The sequence below is a fragment of the Aspergillus chevalieri genome, chromosome 1 (assembly GCF_016861735.1).
Source record: "Aspergillus chevalieri M1 DNA, chromosome 1, nearly complete sequence".
Lineage (NCBI taxonomy): Eukaryota > Fungi > Ascomycota > Eurotiomycetes > Eurotiales > Aspergillaceae > Aspergillus > Aspergillus chevalieri.
Genome location: NC_057362.1, coordinates 5,170,986 through 5,190,298, shown reverse-complemented (window position 1 = coordinate 5,190,298; position 19,313 = coordinate 5,170,986). Strand labels below are relative to the sequence as shown.

General features: G+C 48.9%; 5 protein-coding genes across 5 annotated transcripts; 3 read left to right on the top strand and 2 right to left on the bottom strand.

Annotated features, from left to right (window-relative positions):
- Positions 1–2,725: 2,725 nt before the first annotated feature.
- On the bottom strand, positions 2,726–3,968 carry ACHE_11788S (actin-related protein 2/3 complex subunit 2; the record flags this gene model as incomplete). Its single annotated transcript, XM_043276395.1, has 6 exons — positions 2,726–2,805; positions 2,856–2,904; positions 2,957–3,057; positions 3,110–3,251; positions 3,305–3,833; positions 3,907–3,968. 6 exons carry the CDS (start codon positions 3,966–3,968, stop codon positions 2,726–2,728), a joined length of 963 nt encoding a protein of 320 aa, XP_043132908.1.
- Positions 3,969–4,231: 263 nt separating this feature from the next.
- On the top strand, positions 4,232–7,223 carry ACHE_11787A (snoRNA-binding rRNA-processing protein DIP2; the record flags this gene model as incomplete). Its single annotated transcript, XM_043276394.1, has 3 exons — positions 4,232–4,248; positions 4,307–4,561; positions 4,625–7,223. The coding sequence occupies 3 exons, from the start codon at positions 4,232–4,234 to the stop codon at positions 7,221–7,223; spliced, it is 2,871 nt and encodes a 956-aa protein (XP_043132907.1).
- A 2,884-nt stretch (positions 7,224–10,107) lies between these two features.
- ACHE_11786S (metalloendopeptidase WSS1) lies at positions 10,108–11,407 on the bottom strand (the record flags this gene model as incomplete). The annotated part of the gene is made up of 2 exons (XM_043276393.1): positions 10,108–11,074; positions 11,124–11,407. 2 exons carry the CDS (start codon positions 11,405–11,407, stop codon positions 10,108–10,110), a joined length of 1,251 nt encoding a protein of 416 aa, XP_043132906.1.
- Positions 11,408–12,112: 705 nt separating this feature from the next.
- ACHE_11785A (DUF1776 domain-containing protein) lies at positions 12,113–13,653 on the top strand (the record flags this gene model as incomplete). Its single annotated transcript, XM_043276392.1, has 4 exons — positions 12,113–12,145; positions 12,210–12,549; positions 12,603–12,766; positions 12,817–13,653. The coding sequence occupies 4 exons, from the start codon at positions 12,113–12,115 to the stop codon at positions 13,651–13,653; spliced, it is 1,374 nt and encodes a 457-aa protein (XP_043132905.1).
- A 1,380-nt stretch (positions 13,654–15,033) lies between these two features.
- Positions 15,034–17,332, top strand: ACHE_11784A (tetratricopeptide repeat protein; the record flags this gene model as incomplete). The annotated part of the gene is made up of 2 exons (XM_043276391.1): positions 15,034–17,126; positions 17,182–17,332. 2 exons carry the CDS (start codon positions 15,034–15,036, stop codon positions 17,330–17,332), a joined length of 2,244 nt encoding a protein of 747 aa, XP_043132904.1.
- Between the last annotated feature and the right edge of the window lie 1,981 nt (positions 17,333–19,313).

Genomic DNA, 19,313 nt, shown 5'->3' with positions numbered 1-19,313 from the left:
CCTTAGGCCAGGAGACACGCAATGGCTTGCGTTGCGTAGCATCATCATTAAACTCAGCCGCAAGAAGCGTGTTGGTCAGAATACTGTTGTAGAGAAAGTATACAATAGAGACTGGAATTTGCGGGCTGTTTACGAGAAGGACAATAGGTATAACTTGGGCACATCTTCAAGTTTCAGGACAGGGCTGTAATATTGTGGATGATGTCGGTGCCACAACCCAGGTTCCAGATTTCCGAAAGCGTGGTATTGCCATTTACCACACGGATACTCATGGAGAGAAGAACGCCTGAGGCTGGGACAAGAAGCAACAGCTCTCCAAGTTAGATAGATAGTCATCAGAACACTGCAATGTACATACAGAGTGATTGTGGCCGTCTAATTTGACTTGCTCACGGATTTCATCCATCCCTTCTTGCTCAGCAGAGCTGCTGATTTTCCTGCTGACAAGCCATTAGGACATGATTGCTGTCCTTTTGTGGCGCTTGACTTGGACAACAAGCACCTATCCTCAGTTGTCGCATCAGGATTGCTGAGGAATGATGATATAGCATCACCAACTGTCAGGAATATTTCCCCCTAGCATCATAAGCTGTCATGAACATGCAAATTACTTTAATAGTTTCCAAAAAAAAAAAAAAAAATTGACAGTGAGACATATAGGAAGATTGAATAGGAATTGACACTTTTCATTGACTTTTTGCCTTAAACAACGGTCGACCGGCAGTACGACAGTGATGAAATGAATTACGTTCATGTCTGAGCTGAGGCTTGTGTCTATGCCTGCGGCGCATCTGGAACCAGTTGTCTGAATTGTAATATTCCTCGCCTAATAACTGTTCTTCCAGTAACTTTGATCATCAAAATATCGTTGCAAGTCTTTCTCTCGAGGATAGTCGTACAACAAAGATCTGAGAGTCTGCAAGTCATCGTACTCATCACCATCATAGCTGTCAAAAGATCTTGTATGATACCATCTTAATTGAGTGTGATATTTGACGGAGTAATCGCATTAAACAAGGAAGGCGACCACGGTATGGAGAACACAGACAAATCGTCCGGACCACAATTCATGGGCCGAGCGAACAAGTCTGTATTACCGTATTTGACGAATCTGCATATCCGCTTAAAAGGACGCTCCGTATATTCTCCGCGAGAATCCCGGTGGAAACCCAGCGTAACAATTTGATATGCGTGATCAAGTCATTGGTGATGAGAACCAGAGTTCCTCGATCTGCAACAAAGCCAACAGCATAAGTGTCAATGCATCCTTGTTTATCAAGCTCTTCAAAATGCGCGACTTGGGTGTAAAAGTCTGATATATTCATGGCAATGTTACGTTCAAAGCAGTTTGCAAAAACAGAGTCATGGTCCGGTGGGCTTTTGAAGTCGAAGTCTGCAGGTGCAAGGAGGACATTATACTCATCTGTGTCCCAATACAAAAAATACAGCATAGTTATACCTGTAACCAACAGTTAGACATGGGCTTCGAAGGGAAGGAAGCATGAAGACAAACATTAGATGGATGTGTAAGGCGGACTCCAATAACAACATAGCATGCGTTCCCCCCAGCCAATAAAGCGGAGATTCTTCATACTAGGTATACCAATGTCAAGCCATCTTTGTTGAGTTGCGCATTATCAATAGTCTTGCGAGATGGTGCATATAGTACTGCATGAAATAATTGCTGGCTGCCAACATGATTGTGCTGAGTACATTTACCAACGCATCCAGTTCTTTGAGGTGGAACTTTTGCCGCAGTAGAGTGTGGCAGAAGTAAATTCCTGGTCTTCAGCTTCTGAATATGCAACGGAAGCAGCAATAATTGTCAGGACCACATTGGGGACTAAAACAATTGTGGCAGCAAAGGCACGAAGAAGGACATCTGTGACCCATTCTTGTCAATTTTCTTGATCTTGCTGAACACTCTGTTCTACTCTGACTGCAAGTCTTTGAGATAAACAGGAAGCTAATTTCAATACCAGGGACGTGTTGGGGCCATTGGGGTCTTTGTTGGGAGATTGACAGGTCCTGAGTGAAGTTCATTAGCAACGGTAAGATTCAATCTGTCGGGTGTCAGAAGCTAACCGGTCAACTTCGATCTCCTCGGCGTCAACTGCAACCTTTGAGCGATGTCGTATCAGGCGATACTTAAGTCGGCTAAATAATACCAAAGCTGGTTCGTGGATTGTGACGATGATGGCGTCCCATTCATAGTGCACCCACTCAGTTCTCGGGGTCGGAGCAGAGTAAAGTGCCTATCCAAAGAATCAGTGCGGCACCATCATGGCTGGCTGTGCTGTGAAACGAAAACAGATGTCTGTTGATCATTGTAACCCGGTAAGTCTACGCCCAAACCAACTCCGGTGCAAGGATGACTTGCTCGAAAGAGATAGGATGGGGAAGGAAGTAAAGCCAAACATAACAATGAGAAAAGGACGCTGTGGATTGTTTACAGTTCAGTCCTAGCAATAGGCAGAAGACGGTTAATAGTTCAAATCAACTCTATAAATCCAGCAAATATGTACTAAACAAGGTAATTCAGATAGTTTGTTGACAACTCCATGGTATCTTTGCTTGGTCCTATCCATTCAGTTCACCGGGAATACTAAAGCAATGCGACGAGGTTCCAGCCGCGTGCACCGATACCACCTGTACCTCACAGCCCACAGCGGTTCTAACTTCTCAGAAACAAAGGTCGTGTTGGTTGAGAATTCAATATCACAGCTTAGCCCTGAACTCTGAAGGTACGTCCACTGGCCGTCTTCTTCTCGCGTTCCTCGTTCTCGGGTCGAGCTCGGTTGAGGACTGATGCCAGTTAGCTAGCGTTCGAACAAACGATTTCGTGGAATGCTTACCCTGGAGGAAGTCTGCTGTCCTCTTGCGCATCCTGGTGTGGATGTATGCCTATTGATTGAGTGAGTAATTAATAACCCTTAAATCACGCCTTGAAGCCTACCTTCGATGCTTTGATGTGGTAATGGAAGTAGTCGCGGAAGGTCTGGATGTGAGAGATGTTTGCGTAGCGGCGCTGGGGAGTAAGGTGGCGAGGGAAAAGAACTATACGAGTCAGCAATGAGCATGAGGCTTTCCGGACGAGAGGGAGTAATACCAAAGGTAACGTAGCTCATTTCGCCTTCACCTGCAGGCTTGACACCAGGCACTCCCTGCAGCTCCAATGGAGGGTCGTTACGGAAAAGCACTTGCGGGGCGTTCTGCAGAGCCATTCCACGTTTCCGGGCGTCGACGAATTCCTAATAGTCGAATTAGCAACCGACTAACCCAGCAAATGTGAATCAAAACCAACCTGCAGGAACACCTTGCCAAAAATGCGGTCAGTCTCCTCACGGAAGACTGTACTGAAAATCACAGTAACCCGATCATAGCTAGCCTTAATATAGATTGCCTCCTCTTCACGGTAATGAATCGCCATCACTTGTCCTCCCTCCTTGACTCCCGGTGGTGTAGCTTCCGGAGAAAATTGCGAGGCCTCCTCCGCTAACTTTGCGAACTCGTCGAATGCTCTCTCGAATGGGGCGGCCATGGCATTGCGCTTCATCAGCGCAAGCCGCATAATCAACTCTTCTCGAGCCTCCTGCTCGGCGGGGAGGTTCTCCAGATCGATCAATACCGAGAAGTCATACCCGGGCTCCGGGTTGACAATGTAGGGTCCGTATTCTCTCTGCAGAACATCAAAGGCACCATATTGCACCAGGTCCTTGAAGCATTTCACGTTGATCGAGATGAGGATTTGGGACTTGGATTCGGGAGTGGACAGGTGGAAGGTGACGCCGTCAAAGTCAGACGCAATTTGATCGATTGACACCGGCGGAGCTCTGTAACATAGAGACACCATTAGCTCCTGCCTTGGAATAGCTGTTATGTGCTGGACGGGGAGATGTTCCGTACCCAGAGAACCGCTCCGTCAGGAGGTTCTCGATCAAGACGTTCTGGTAATCGAGAAGAAGCATGGTGACTGAACCAAGCGCTCCGTGTTATTCCAATCAAAGCCGTATGCTAGAATAGTCGCAATAGATATATTCAGGGGATTGGTGAGTGTTTATTTGAGGGGGTTTGGTGTCATATCTGGATACGTATGTATCCCGTACAGCTGCCATGACGGAAGGCGGTGGGGATGTCTGATGGTCGCTGTCGCCGCCCGTAGTGCGGTCTCTATCGCTACTGATAGCGTTCTCCGCCAAATTTTTTATTTTTTCAACTCGAATGCTCAACAATGGTCAAGTCATATTTGTGAGTGAAATTGCCTGTTTGAGATGATAGCTTGGTGATCAAGTACTGATTTATGCAGGAAGTTCGAGCATTCGGACACTTTCGGGCTCGTCACGTCCGCATCGTCGAATGCGATCTGGGCCCGGGACGATGTGCTCTCTGGAGCTGCGCGCAAGACCGGCGCCGGGCGAGCCATTGTGGGCGCCAGTGAGGAAGTTCTCTGCTGGGACGTGAAGAAGGGAGAACTACTGGGAAGATGGCGGGATACCTCGTGCAAAGCGCAGGTTACTGCAATCACACAGAGCCAGACTGATGAGGATATTTTTGCGGTCGGGTAAGTTGTCTTGCTGTTGCTTGTTCAAGCGGCAATATCTGACAATTGCTTTGTTTCTTCTAGGTACGAAGATGGAAGCATTCGCATCTGGGATTCAAGAACCGCCACGGTTATCATCTCTTTCAACGGTCACAAATCTGCCATCACCCAACTAGCCTTCGATAACGCCGGCGTGCGCCTTGCAAGCGGATCGAGAGATACGGATATCATTCTGTGGGACTTGGTGGCTGAGGTTGGACTCTTCAAACTTCGCGGGCATACCGACCAGATCACTTCGTTGCACTTCGTCTTCCCGTCCATGGAGTTACTCAACGCCGCCGGAATGAGTGACCACGCCGGCTTCCTGTTAACTACCAGCAAAGATTCGCTTATCAAGGTCTGGGATTTGGCATCCCAACACTGTATCGAGACACATGTGGCACAGTCAAACGGGGAGTGTTGGAGTCTTGGCCTTGCGCCTGACCAGAGTGGATGTATCACCGCAGGCAATGACGGAGAGATCAAGGTCTGGTCTATCGACGAAGCTGCCATGCTCGAGATTTCCAAGGAGAAGGTCGGTTCGGAGAATCAGAAGATTCTCACCGCTAGGGGGACATTCTACCGCACTGGCAAGGACCGCACTATCGGCATCAGCTTCCACCCGCGCGCAGACTACGTCGGATTCCACGGTTCCGAGAAGGCGATCGAGATTTGGCGCATCCGTTCAGAAACAGAAGTGCAGAAGAGTCTGGCCAGAAAGCGCAAAAGGAGAAAGGGCAAAGACGCTCAACGCAGCGCGGATGGTCAAGAGGAAAATAAGCCTGAGGATATCTCTTCTGCACCGATCACAGAGATCTTCGTATCCCACGTTATTGTTCGTACAGGCGGAAAGGTCCGTTCGTTTGACTGGGTACGAACGAAATCCAGCGGGAATATTCAGCTTATCGTGGCGTCGGCCAACAACCAGCTTGAAGTCTACACCGTCCCCACAGCGAGCAAGAAGAAAGAAGACGATGACGAGTCGGATTACAACAGGAGCCTGGCAGTGGATATCCCTGGACACCGGACAGATATCCGGTCAATTGCCCTAAGTTCTGATGACCGGATGTTGGCTTCGGCCTCGAACGGCAGCCTGAAGATTTGGAACACCAAAACCCAGAGTTGCCTGCGTACCCTCGAGTGTGGTTATTCTCTGTGCTCATCCTTCCTTCCTGGTGACAAGATCGTCGTCGTTGGCAACAAGAACGGTGAACTGGAGGTCTTTGACATTGCCTCGTCCACTCTCTTGGATACTATCAAAGCACACGATGCGCCAGTGTGGTCTCTGCATGTTCATCCGGACGGCAAGTCTATGGTTACTGGTAGTGCCGACAAGACCGCCAAATTCTGGAACTTCCAAGTGGTTCAAGAAGAAATCCCTGGTACCAAGAGAACGACGCCCAAGCTCAAGCTGGTACACACAAGAACCCTAAAGGTTTCGGATGACATCCTCAGTCTGCGCTTCTCACCTGATTCTCGACTACTTGCCGTCTCTCTATTGGACAACACTGTCAAGGTGTTCTTCACAGACTCTTTGAAACTCTTCCTCAACCTCTACGGACACAAGCTTCCAGTCCTCAACATGGACATCTCATACGATAGCAAACTCATCGTGACCTGCTCAGCAGACAAGACCGTCCGTCTCTGGGGTCTGGACTTTGGTGACTGCCACAAGGCCTTCCTGGCCCATGAAGACAGTATCATGGGCGTTGCCTTCGTTCCAAACAACAAAGAGGGCAATGGACACAATTTCTTCAGTGCCAGTAAAGACCGCGTCATCAAATACTGGGACGGTGACAAGTTTGAGCACATCCAGAAACTCCAGGGCCACCATGGCGAAATCTGGGCTCTGACCATCAGCCACTCGGGCGAGTTCATCGTCAGTGCCAGCCACGACAAGAGCATCCGCACATGGATCCAAACCGACGAACCCCTCTTCCTCGAGGAAGAGCGTGAAAAGGAACTTGAAGAAATGTACGACAGCACCCTAACCGCCTCCCTCGAAGACGAAGGCGGCGAAGGTGAACAAGCCGAAGCAGTCGACGCCGGCAAACAAACAAACGTCACCCTCATGGCCGGTGAAAAGATCATGGAAGCACTCGACCTGGGCATGGAGGACCTCGAAATCATGCGCGAATGGCGTGCCGTCAAGGCCTCAAACCCCAATGCCGCACCACCCACCCGCAACCCCGTGTACATAGCGCTCGGCAACATTTCCGCCGAACAACATCTCCTGAACACCGTGCAGAAGATTCCCCCTGCCTCGCTGCAGGATGCGCTCCTCGTTCTGCCTTTCTCCAAGGTTCCCGCGCTCTTCACCTTCCTTAACATCTGGGCGAACCGTCAATGGAACGTCCCTCTCGTGTGTCGTGTGCTCTTCTTCATGCTCAAGACGCACCACCGCCAGATCATCGCGAGTAAGATGATGCGACCTATGCTGGATAGCATCCGGTCGTCGCTGCGGCGGGTTCTCGCGGCGCAGAAGGATGAAATGGGATTCAACCTCTCAGCTCTGCAGTTCATCGGTAACCAGGTGCGCGAACAGGGTACTAAGGACTACGTCGACGAGGATACGTGGGAGCAGGACCACCCGGTCATTACGGGGACCGGGAAGAAGCGGCAGTTCGTGCAGATTGCTTCTTGATCGCATGTATAATCATGAATGGCGTTGCTGTTTGTCTTTTGGTTGCAAGAAAAGTTCTATATCCGGAGTTATGGAGGGAAGATAATCTGTATTTATGTAGAAATTACTTGAATATATGGACAAGCTATACATTTCATACTGATTCTTTCCCGTCATGCGCATTCAATGACAACCACATTTCATACAAAATCCAAACTACACCAAACTAAGGGCGACGTAAATACCTGTACAACTTTCAGAATGTCAGCCGAGTCAAGAACAAGCAATGAGCTCAATACGACCCAACACATCGTAGCACATAACCATAATCCAGACACTCGTGTCCATACCATCCACAGCACATCGCAAAACTCGTCTCAGCAGAACCATTATAAGCACCGACGACAAAGAGAAAGGAAAAGTCGTTTTCCAAATTCCCTCTGTCATACCTCTTCCGGCTCTTCCTAAATACCGGTTCGGAAAAAGTTCTCATCATTTAAGAGTTTTGGATGTGTTGCAGACAGGTGTATGGATTGGCTTGTGGTGTGTGGCTGTCAATTGAGCATAGAAGGAGTGAGGAATTTTGAATACCTGTTGCATTGAGTTAGTCAATCGCGCTTGACTTCATGGACATTCTGCATTTCAATGTCCGTTTCAAGCTTGAGCTCATGATCTGTTGTGGGAGGAAAGGAAGAAATTGCCCGCAGAAAATTGAAAAGCGCGATGTGGAGCTACGTGTTAGTCAAATATTAGTCATCCAATCACGGCTGAAATAGTTAACGTATTCCACGGGCGAGCGAACACGGGTGAGCGGCGAGCTCTATATTTCCATATAAAGTAGCATTTTCAGATCTACCATAACTCCATTTAATGTTGACACGGTTAGCCGGCGGCCGTAAACGGCAGCACTTGACGCCGTTTTACGAGTCTTGCTAACTGGCAACGGTCTTGGCACCGGTTGAAGCTAATCCCACGGCCGCCCATCTTTACCACTACGGCCTCTCCTGGTAGGCTCCTGCTGGTGCCTGGATGCCTAGGTGCCTGGCCCCACGACGACAAACAACATCAGCCATTGCAATACTGAAGGAAAAGAGATCTCTGCTTATCATCTTTTCCCAAGTTTCCCACCCTAGCCTATTGATTGCCGGGTTGATCCTGTTTGGCCTGCTGATATTGTTTGTCCATATTGGCATTAGTACAGCATTGAGCGTTGAACTACCATGAAGTGGATAGCTCAATTACCAATGAAGTGACAGTAACAAGGTCTCAATGTCTCAATTGTCTAGATGAATTGTTGGCCACTCTGTAGCTGAAGGGGGCAAAGAGAGGGGAGAGAATGACGCCATACTGGAAAAGGGCAATCATCAGGTAATGCGGCATCTTGATAAGAGGGCAGTGCACTGGGTGAGGCAGACAGGAGGGGGGAAAAGGGAAGAGAAAGTGCGTGGTCCTTTGAGGGAGAGATTTCAGGCTTTTGAAAATGCAACAGATGCATTGAGGCGGCATGTGAGCGGCCCACAAGCAGCATGATGCGGTGCTATCCCTGATACAGTAGGCGCCATACCACAAAGAGCAATGGTATTCCCGTCGACGGCCGGCAGTAGGGCTCAGCAGACGCGTGGTTAGATGGGAGCCGTTTCTGGCGCCCCGCTAACCGTCACAACAGATAGTTACTAGATAATTAGATAAGAGATAGGTAAGTGGCATATGAATTAATTCAAGGTCTGGATAGAGCATATATATACCCTCCTTCAATTTGGCCCAGGCATGTTCAATAGGGTTCAAATCAGGTGAGTAGGATGGCCAGTCAACAAGAGGAATACCATGCTCATCAAACCAATTCTTAATAATATTGGCTGTATGTATAGGAGCATTATCTTGCATGAATTCAATTCCATACCAGATTCCCATATAGCAGATAGATAATAATCAATAAGTTTCATTTAGGACTGTGAAGAATACCCTCTTCGAGCAGATTCCTCATCCCGACTCATTCGATAGATTTCAGTTTGGCTACCACCCAAGATCGCTGCCCAAATCATGATAGATATTCCTTTGCCTTTAGTGTATGAGATTATATGCTTTTTTTTTTTTTTTTACCATTTTTTATTGAAGTGGTTGAGCAGCCATACCCATTGATTCTTCTTCCCTTTGCCAAGCTCAACCAGAGCATTCATCACTCCATATAACCTTGCTCCACTACTCATATGTCCGATCCTTGCGCACGTATGCCCATTCATAGCGTAGTTTAGCTATTTTCTCAGTTAATTGAGGTCTGTTTTGTGCTCTCCAGTGGCCATACCCAGATTCTTTTAACATGCGTGCAATAGTGCGTGTAGAAATGGACATCCCAAGTAATTTGCAGATATCTTCAGTTTTGATAAAGGGATCCCGCTTGATTTGTAAAAGGCTTATCAGCATCAGAAAGGATCTCTGGTCGTCCAATGCCAGGAGAACTAGTGCCAGTGGTGGAGGGCTGGTATGTTGCAATGGTGGTTTGAATCGTTGTATACGGTAAATTCATTTCGCACTGAATATCGGCCTTTTTCTGGCCTGCAAGGAACCGGCCAACTATGGTACCCCGTTGAAAGGGTTCTAATTCGTTTCTACTAGTCCTATTAGAACTAGTAGACCCTGAAGGGGTGCGAGGCATGGTGTAGGTGGTTGAAAAGATGATGGGCAATATCAGGTGCCGCGTCGCGCGACGCGGAATTACGTAGACTTTTGTCATGTGACTGTACGTTAACTATGGAAGGAGAGTAATAAAGAGACCGATAACAAGCTATTAAATTGTTATTGTCATGTATTATGTAGCAAGTATATGCAAAAAGCCAATGCACGCAAGTGAAGACCAACTCCACGGGTATGAAACTCCAGACTCAAAACCGTATCATATGAAGCCAAATCATGAAGACTGCTTCATCAACCCGCAATTCGAGCACGTCCAATATTCCGTTTCCATAAAAGATCCGCAGGAATGGCAGACCCAGCCCAACGGACGCTTCTGCGCGTTTCTTTCTATGGCAGCAAGAGACTCAGCGGCTTTGGTTCGATTCTTGAAATTTGGTTTGCTGCCAGTTTCGCTCAATGTCCGCTTATTCCTGCCCCGAGACGCTCTGGCTTCAGAGGTTGCGGCGGCTGGCCCTGAAACCGATGTCGGGTTAGACGGCCGGGGTCGCTCTACTGCGCATGCATCACAACATAGGAAGTTGGGTGGGTTTTCGAGTGTGCAAATAGGACATGTCCATGGCTGTTCATATGCACTGCTGTCGGATATGAGATCGGCGGGTTCGGCTGGTGGCGGCGCTAGTGATGAAGTAGTGCGACTGCTCTCTGGAACCGGTGGAGGAGACGTTATAGATCGAGGTCCAGCGGGATTGCCTTGACTTGGGGGAATGTAAGAAGGGCCATATCTTTCACGTTCTTCTTGTTGGATCAACTCAATATAAGCTTGCATGATCGCCTGTTCGTTGGCATCATCTTCTTCTGCTTTGGTTCTGAAACCGTTTCTGGAAGCCTCCTCAGCAAGGTCATTAGTATTATCACGTCCCGAAGCGCAACCATTGGTCACGTCTATCCGCCGTTGTGTAGCATCAGCGATAACTCTGCGCATGTCTGTTCCTCGCAATACCGGTGCACCGCCTAGCCTTTGCCCCGACCCCGCAGCAAGTTTCCGTCTCTGCTCTGCAGCAGCTCGAGCTTGTCTGCGGGCTTCATCAATGGGTATCTTACGACCACCTAGTTTTCTGCCTTGCGAAAGGAACCCTTCTCCAGTATATCCCTTGATGACTAGCTCTTCATATTCATCACGTAACTGGTTCCATAGAGCGTGGAAGTTTCGGTTATGTGGACCATGCACAATATGACAGAGTCTATATGAGTTAGAAAATGAATCAGACACCTAAAAGCTGCTTCACTCACTCATGCAACATAGTATCTACCACCTGTTCCAGAGGTAGAAATTGGCACTGGTCAGAGGTATATCGTAATCTCAGACATATTTTCTGGCCAGCGTTCACATTTAAGCCCAGGAGGTTACGCTGATGAGGGTAGAATTCGCAAAGCGTTCCCACTCGCCACGCTCGTTGTCGCATGATCGGCTTGACCAGCGAAGCGATTTTCCGAAGCATAAGCAGCGCTTCGGATTCTCTGGGGCGATGTCTTTCATGTTGGTATTCCGAGATGAGTGAATCGAACTTGCGCATTTTGGCGGATTTATGGATACGGACTCGTGAGAGTCAGTGATCGATACCCAAAGTACTAGGACTATCTCCGATAGAAAGCATCACTGTGGACGAGCAGATAGCAGTAAAATAGACACCGGGTCTGACACTCGACAGTTTCTCTCTCCCCAGGCTCCGATATCCAGCAGGCACTTGATATCGCAGTGTGTACTGGTAGAAAGATGCGCTGGAAGGAGACTATCGACCCTTGATATAGACTATACCGTATTTGGTTTAGCGTGGAAAAGATCTATAAGATTCGCCTCTCTCTATGAGCACGTCTTTCTCAGAACTCTTGAGATTTCTAGGAATTTCTATTAACTTGATATGTTCTTCTTTAATTCCTTATTGAAGTCATAAGGAATATAATAATAATCAACGTCTACTCAGGCCTGCGTGATGTGGCTCTTTCCGGCTCTATCTGTGTAATATGGCTGACATTAGTTCTAGCATAAGCGCTAGCAGCCAATCTGGGGAATCTGAAGCTATATAATTATATGCAGAGATTTGTCACTATATTGTTTTCGCCTGTATATTGATCTGATCCCCAAATAGATATACTTTATGGCGTAGCATCTAACGTGCTCATGTGACCATCCGCCGTTATCAGCATAACTTTTTGTTATCGCCCCTCAAGCTCTGGCATCCCTCCGGCATCCGGACATTGAACCTCAACGATAATCCAAAATGACGAGTGACGACCAGTTTTTCTTCGACTACGTGGGCTCTAAGATACCTCGTCTCCAATAAAACCTGTGCTAACCAAGCGGTCTGTGGTTTCCAGCTTGCTTCGATCCCCCATGACGTAAAGCGATACTCGCTCCAGGTTGCAAACTCCATCGACCGGCAAGTCGATAGTGCCGCTACAACCCTTCGAGACTCGCTGTCACAGCAGTCATGGATACCTTCGTCTGTACGACCATCCCGGAAGACTGTTGATATCGTTCCAACCCGGTCGTTGACGGGTCGCGTGCAAGATTGGATGATTTCGAATCGGGCGTTGAGTGCCGCCGTCTTGGCGTTTGCTGGGACGACATGCGTTTTGTATTTTGGGAATAAGACGTTTAATGGAAAGCGGAGAAAGGCTAGGAGGGCAGGAAATGGTGCCCGGAAAGAAATAGTTGGTATGTCGGTCAATTTGGGTTCTGGATGGAAATGAGACTAAATACTGGGACAGTTATCGCCGGTTCACCGCACGACCCGATGGTCAAGTCGATCTCTTCAGACTTGGAGCGACGAGGATACATTGTCTATATTACTGTGTCGTCGACAGAGGAGGAACATGTTGTTCAGTCGGAGAACCGGATAGATATCAGGGCACTTTGGCTCGATTTGACTACGGCATGTGATCTTACTGATCCAAGATGGAACATTACTGACTGACCCCTCAGACCCCTTCATCGCCGTCCGATATTCATCCGTCCTTACGTGGAATCCGCTCCTTGATCACCCAGCCTCAATTCCCAATGCCTGGTGTGCCACCGCACACTTGCCAGCTGAGTGGTCTCATCGTGGTCCCTTCGTCCCACTACGAACATGGCCCCGTGGCCACGATTCCCCCATCTGCCTGGGCCGATACGGTTAACACTCGGATTCTCTCCCCAGTGCTGGTGACCCAGCTTTTCTTGCCTCTCCTCACGCTGCGCAGCAGCCCTAGCAATATCGTCCTCGCCTATCCCTCGATTTCATCTTCGCTCTCCGCGCCGTTTGCGGGTCCCGAGGTTGCAACTGCTCGTGCACTGTCAGGGTTTGCAACATCTCTTCGAACGGAACTTAGTCTTCTGCAGAATGGAAACGTGAGCGTGGTGGAATTGAAACTGGGCAACTTGGATCTAGGGTCGTCTCGACCTCAGAGCCGTGTTGCAGGGACGGAGACTCTTGGTTGGAATGCTCAGCAGCGTGCTCAGTACGGGTCTCAGTACCTATCCAGCATTGAACAGCGGCCGGTAGCTTCCGCGGGACCTAGTGCGGTGCGAGGATCCCCGGCGCGTCACTTGCACCACGCGGTCCTTGATGCATTGGAGCCGCCATCGAAGAATATCTTCGGACAGAAGACATCGAAGACAACAGTGGTGTATGCTGGCCGTGGTGCGCGGACGTATGGTGTGATTGGGGCGTTGGCACCGGGTGGTTTGGTAGGATGGATGCTTGGGCTTCGCAGTGGATACACGGCTGTGGGCGATGGCATGAGTGGGAGCTTCCATGAGGCGAGTTGGGAGAAGGTTTGAGTTTATATTTTTAGTCTTTGCTCGCTATTGCTTAAGCACTCGCTTTTGCTTGAGCACCAGAGTACTATATGCATCACGGGTAATTGAATCTTCACTCAGGTTACGGCAGTCGCATTGCGTAGAATACCTGTACGTGAGTCATTCTGCAACGGACATAGTTTGGATGCGACTCGGAAGCCAATTGTTAGTCGCGATTTGGCACAATGGCAAGATCCAGACCCGGTTTCACCGTTTAAAGACGCGGAGAAAATGACAAAAGGAGAATTTGGGCCGACTGTTGACTCCACAGTTTGCATTTCAGGTTGGACTCAGCATACAAATTCCAAGCATAATGTAGTGCTTGTAGTCAACAGATCTAGAGAGCAAGTATAATGATTAGTAGATCGGAAGACATGATAATCTATAATTCCAGTCCCTTGCTTGATCTGACCGTGTGTAATAACACAGTTTTTTGTGATCTCTGTACGCGGAAAATTTTGCACGCACCAGAAGTAGTGGACCGCCGCCAAGGCTGACCAGATGAGGATATTCATTTCCATAATAAGCACAGAGACGTTGAGAAGAGACGATATCCTGTATTTGTATTCTCTGGAGAGTCTTCAATACTCCCTACTGTCCATAGCAGTGTAGAACAGAGTGAGCAAACAATAAACAAGTGCCTAGCAAACATAGATCCCGGTACTATCAGCACAATTGACACTATATAAAAACCAGGGAGAGAGGGTCAAAAAAAGGTACCCCTGAAACGGTCCCTTGCCTGTTATTTTTTTTCCTCTTTCATTTTTCTCTGGACTCCGCGTGGAGCAAAAACTGTCAGTCGATCGTCAGGGCGGGAGAATTTCTTCGTTTCCGTTATTGCTCTCTCTCTCTCTGTGCGTGTCTTTGTCTTCCCTCTCCTACTTTCCTCTCTTCCACCTTCCATCGATTGTCCATCATCTCAGCCCACAATGACTGGCTGCTGATTTCATCTCATTCTGTTCTTATTATCTTCACCTTTTGATCTTTTGAATTCTGCTTTTTTTTTTTTTTTGCTCTCCACGCCTGGTTTGCTGTGTGGAGCTGTCCGCTCTCTCTCCTCTCCAGGGCTGTCGTTCCTTTCTATTCCGCCCTCCTAAAACCACATCCCCCTTTCGCTTCGTCCGGCCCAATTGATCAATTCCGGCCTCCAGATGCAAATCGCTTCGATTACTTCTCATCACAGACTGTAGATTTCGTGTTTCTGGGGCTATTACGACAGATCTTGTGCCCGCGTGCTTGGATTGCTTCTGCGGAGACCTATCGAGAAGGGAAACAGAACAACTAATATAACCACCGACTCGCTTTTCGAATTGGGAAAGGCAACTGGAAGAACGAAGGAAATCAATATCCTACGTTATTAACATGTCCTATCGTCCCAACATGGGGGAGATCCGTTCCCCCTCCCACGAGACTCTTCGGAGTGGTATCCCCTCACCACGCATCGAACACTATGACGGCGAAGTCCCTCCCGCTCTGTCACCCCTCGATGCATTTGCCGCCCAGGGGCGTCTACTTGCGAGACAATTGGAAGAGTCCGCACGACGGGATCGTCGTCTGAGCAGGTTACCACCCTCTAGCGTAGCTCGCTCCTTATCGCGGCCCCGACCGGGTTACTTTCGATCGCTTTCCTCTGGGGATAGCTCCACCAACGCTGAGGGCAATCTTGAACGCCGTCCCACGCAGAAGATCAACACCGAAGTTGAAGAGCAGAGATTCCGTCCCGTGTCGGAGCATCCGCGCTTCAGTAGCGTTTCCAATGCCTACACCGAGGCCAGCGAGTACGACGATGACGATGTCACTGTTGACGAAGACAGCACTGCGACTCCAAAACATGGCTCGACTATTCTTTCCCCAACGCGCAGCTTCGAAGTACCGCGGGCAGAGTCGCCTGAGGAGGACCTCTCGTTGCGTGCAATGCCCGATCAAGGGCCCCGTCGTTTCTATGCGGCTGCCGCCGCCGGAGCAGCACCACCGGCAGTGGGCGTCTCGTTGGCGGCCCCGTCGATGAATTCATCCACTGATTCAGCTTCGTCTCGACTTTTGATTCCACGCAGCCTAGCTCCGCCCGGGTCTCCCATGTCTCGTCCTTCCAGCAGCTCCAGGGCCCAGCCAGAGAGCTCCGATGATGACTACAGCAGCTCCAATGGCGGGTCCACCTTCTCCCAGCCGCCGCGGAAGCTGTCCTCTAGCAGCGCTATGTCAGGACCACATTCGCCCATGTCTACCACCGCTGCTCCGATGCCCCGCGGCCGACCTCGATCTCCGTCCCAGAGCTCTGAGGCTTCAAACAACGGTGGCCGCCTCCAGCGTCCTTCGCTTAATTTCTCGCGTCCCATGAGCCGGTCCAGTACGAATCTCTCTGCGTCTGCAATGGCAAGCTCCGAACAATTGCATGTTTCGGGCAACCGAGCATCAATTGAGCGGGGCCACAAACCAGGCCCGATTGTCGTTCCGACGTCGACCGAGACGACCACACCATCCACGGAGGAACCCTCATCAGCTTTGTCAGCCTCGTACACCTATGCCAAGTATGCCCTTCCTCGGGGCCGTCAAGTGTCCAGAGATTCTGTCGTCTTTGCCGGTCTTCAGACCCCCCATTTTGAATGGAAAGAGCCATTATTTGAGAGTCCGACTAGTGAGCATCCACCGGAGCGGTCCGCACGCACACCGTCTCCACCTCCCTCAAATCACGAGGCGGTGCCAGCTCCTAAGGCCCGGTCAATGTATGAAGCCCCCATTTCTGATCGCCAGCTGTTGACTCCGGAGCCAGTGACGCCATCGCGTCGCTCTCCATCGCCTGACACAGCATCGGCCAGCAGACTCAGCCCGAAGGCCAACAAGAGCGATGCGGCATCGTCTGCTGGATCGAGTAATACTCTTCGACCACAGACAGCCCGGTCCAATGACTCCGCTAACCCGGTGTCCACGCCTGTCACGGCGGACGACCATCTAGCCGTGGGAATCCAATGCCACGAGAAGGGATCTCTTAATGAATCCACCTACCACCTTCGCATCGCGGCCAAAAAGGAGCATCCCACGGCCATGTTCCTTTATGCCTTGGCCTGTCGTCATGGCTGGGGTATGCGCCCCAATCAACGGGAAGGTGTCCGGTGGCTGCGGAAAGCGGTGGACTCTGTTGGTCTGGAGTTGATGGGCGATAGCAACACCCCTGTACCAGCGCGATTCCGGGAAATGCAGAAAGCTTATCGTACTCAATTCGCCCTGGGCATTTACGAGCTTGGTGTGAGCCATCTCAATGGTTGGGGTATTGAGCAAGATAAGGCTTTGGCTTTGCGCTGCTTCGAAATCGCCGGCCAGTGGGGAGATGCCGATGCGCTGTCTGAGGCTGGTTACTGCTACGCTCAAGGTGTGGGATGCAAGAAGGATATGAAAAAAGCCGCCAAGTATTATCGCCAGGCCGAGGCCAAAGGCGTTAACATGGTTGGAAATAGCTGGTAAGTATAGTGATTGTTTCATGCATGCCAAACTTTACTAACGCGAACGTTACAGGATCTACAAAGATAAATACATGTCGGACGACGAGCCCAACGACCGTTCGCGTGGGCGACAGGCTGGGGCATCGGATAAAAAATCTCGTGGTCGCAGTAAATCGCGAACTCGCAGTCTCTTCCATCGAAAAAAGTCGGCAGCTGAAGCATAGATTCTCGCATGCAGTTTATGTTTTGAGTATGACTGTTGGTTTATGCCAAACTGTCTTGACCTTGCATTCGTTGTGATCTTTCATTCCATACAGCGTCCGACCCTCTGACACTCCCTTAATCTTGTTTTTCTTTTGACTGCTTTTGCCATTTGCCATTCATGCATATGCTTTTTCCTTATGCAAACCATCAGAGTGAGCTTCGGGCTTTTGCTTCATTGTTTTTATTTTTGCTTCTTACACTCCTTTGCACCTTGACAGCCACTTGCTCCTTTTCTTTTCTTTTTTTTTTCTTGTCGTTTGAATTCGAGCAGGACTTGCAATCTGCTCTCGGTCCGTGGATGGCTTTATACCATCTGCCCTTTGGGCACCATAATTTTCTTCTTACTGGATACCCCTTCTCACCCATGAGTGAGGACTTAATTTTTCGTCACTCTCTCTGTTTCATTTTGTCCATTTATTTGACTTTCTTCGAGTGTTGCTGTCATGGGCTGCTCTTTTCCCCCCTTGATCTCGCTTCTTTGAATTCCTTCTGCTGCCTTTTGGTTTTTTATTTTTGTCCAATCTAGCCGTATGGTCCGTTCGCAGAGATCATATTTGATGATACTCATGATAATCTCATCATAATTGCAGCGCTCTTCTTGCATCATCTTGCGCTCTTGGGTCTTTTGAATATATACACAGCAGCCAACCGGCTTGTTTTCAATTGGGATACTTTGGGATATTTGAGTATTGGGTCTGGCCATTTTAAATCTGGGGAAAACACCATAGTAGCATCGGTGTTTTTTTTTTTTTTTTTTTGACTTTGATAGTATTGGTTTGAATATATCCCTCAGCTTTGTATACGAAAAGCCCGGAACAGCGAAATCGGGAAAATCTCGCTTGACAAGTCTCAATTCCTCGACAGACCGAAAAATGCGACAGACAACGGCTGTTACAGATTAGGATTAAATCCGTTTTTCTCAAGATCCCACTTCTGATCCTATTGGATTTCCTGATTTGATTCGTTCGCGACACTCCAGGAATCTCGCCTTTCACACGTCTTGCTGCCTCTTCCCCAGTGCCCATCCCGGCTGTTCCGGATGAAAGACCTAATGCGGCAAATATTCAAAGTGATTGTCATGGCTGAAGATATTATAGGAAATTTGCGAGTCCTCTGTGGCACAGCATGGGTGGTTCTTTGTGCTCGAGGGTTTCACAGCATTCAATGGTATGACCGACTAAAGCTATGAGCTGCATGCGCAGATGCAACCCCAAAGAAATACCACCCACGGCGTAATCCGACCATCCCATCCCTGCGCGTTTGTCAACCAAGCATCCCCTAGTCCTGCAGGAAGGGGTCCGACTCATGCCGTCTTCCTTCTGGCGCGTTCTTTTCTTTGACCCTTTATTAGAAGAAAAAGAAAGAATAATGGACAAACGGAAGAAATTTAGGGGTCTAAATAAGCAGTCGGGGATGTGCTATTATGTTTTGGGGTCGATCTCCGTGATACTGACACAAACTACCCAGGAGATAATCCATGATTTTTGCTTCTTTTTCTTCTTCCCGCCTATTCTGGTGGTTAATCAATTGCATGTGAGGGTTCCTGCAGTTTCTTTCGGCAGCGCGCTGGTAGATATTTAGGGTCCGGGGTTCCTGTCTCGTCTATTTATTGAATCTTTTCATACAGGTCACTCGTTTTATCCTCTTCTTTCCTTCTTCCTGCCTTCTGTCTTTCAGTTTAAGCTTTAATTATTGGTTCGGGAAACTATTGATTTGTTCTTTGTTTCGCTACGGACCCCTTGACGATTATACTTGAGAGCTGCAGATATTCTGTATCTGAGTCATAAATCAACCAGTATTTGACCCGTTTTGCAGTTTTCAACACCAGAGGAGGGCGTATATACCGGCATCAAGACAGACTGGTAAGTTGAAACAGACGTTGTCAGGGACGTGGGACTCGGTCGTTTTGGAAGAGCAAGCTGATCGATAACAAGCAGTGTA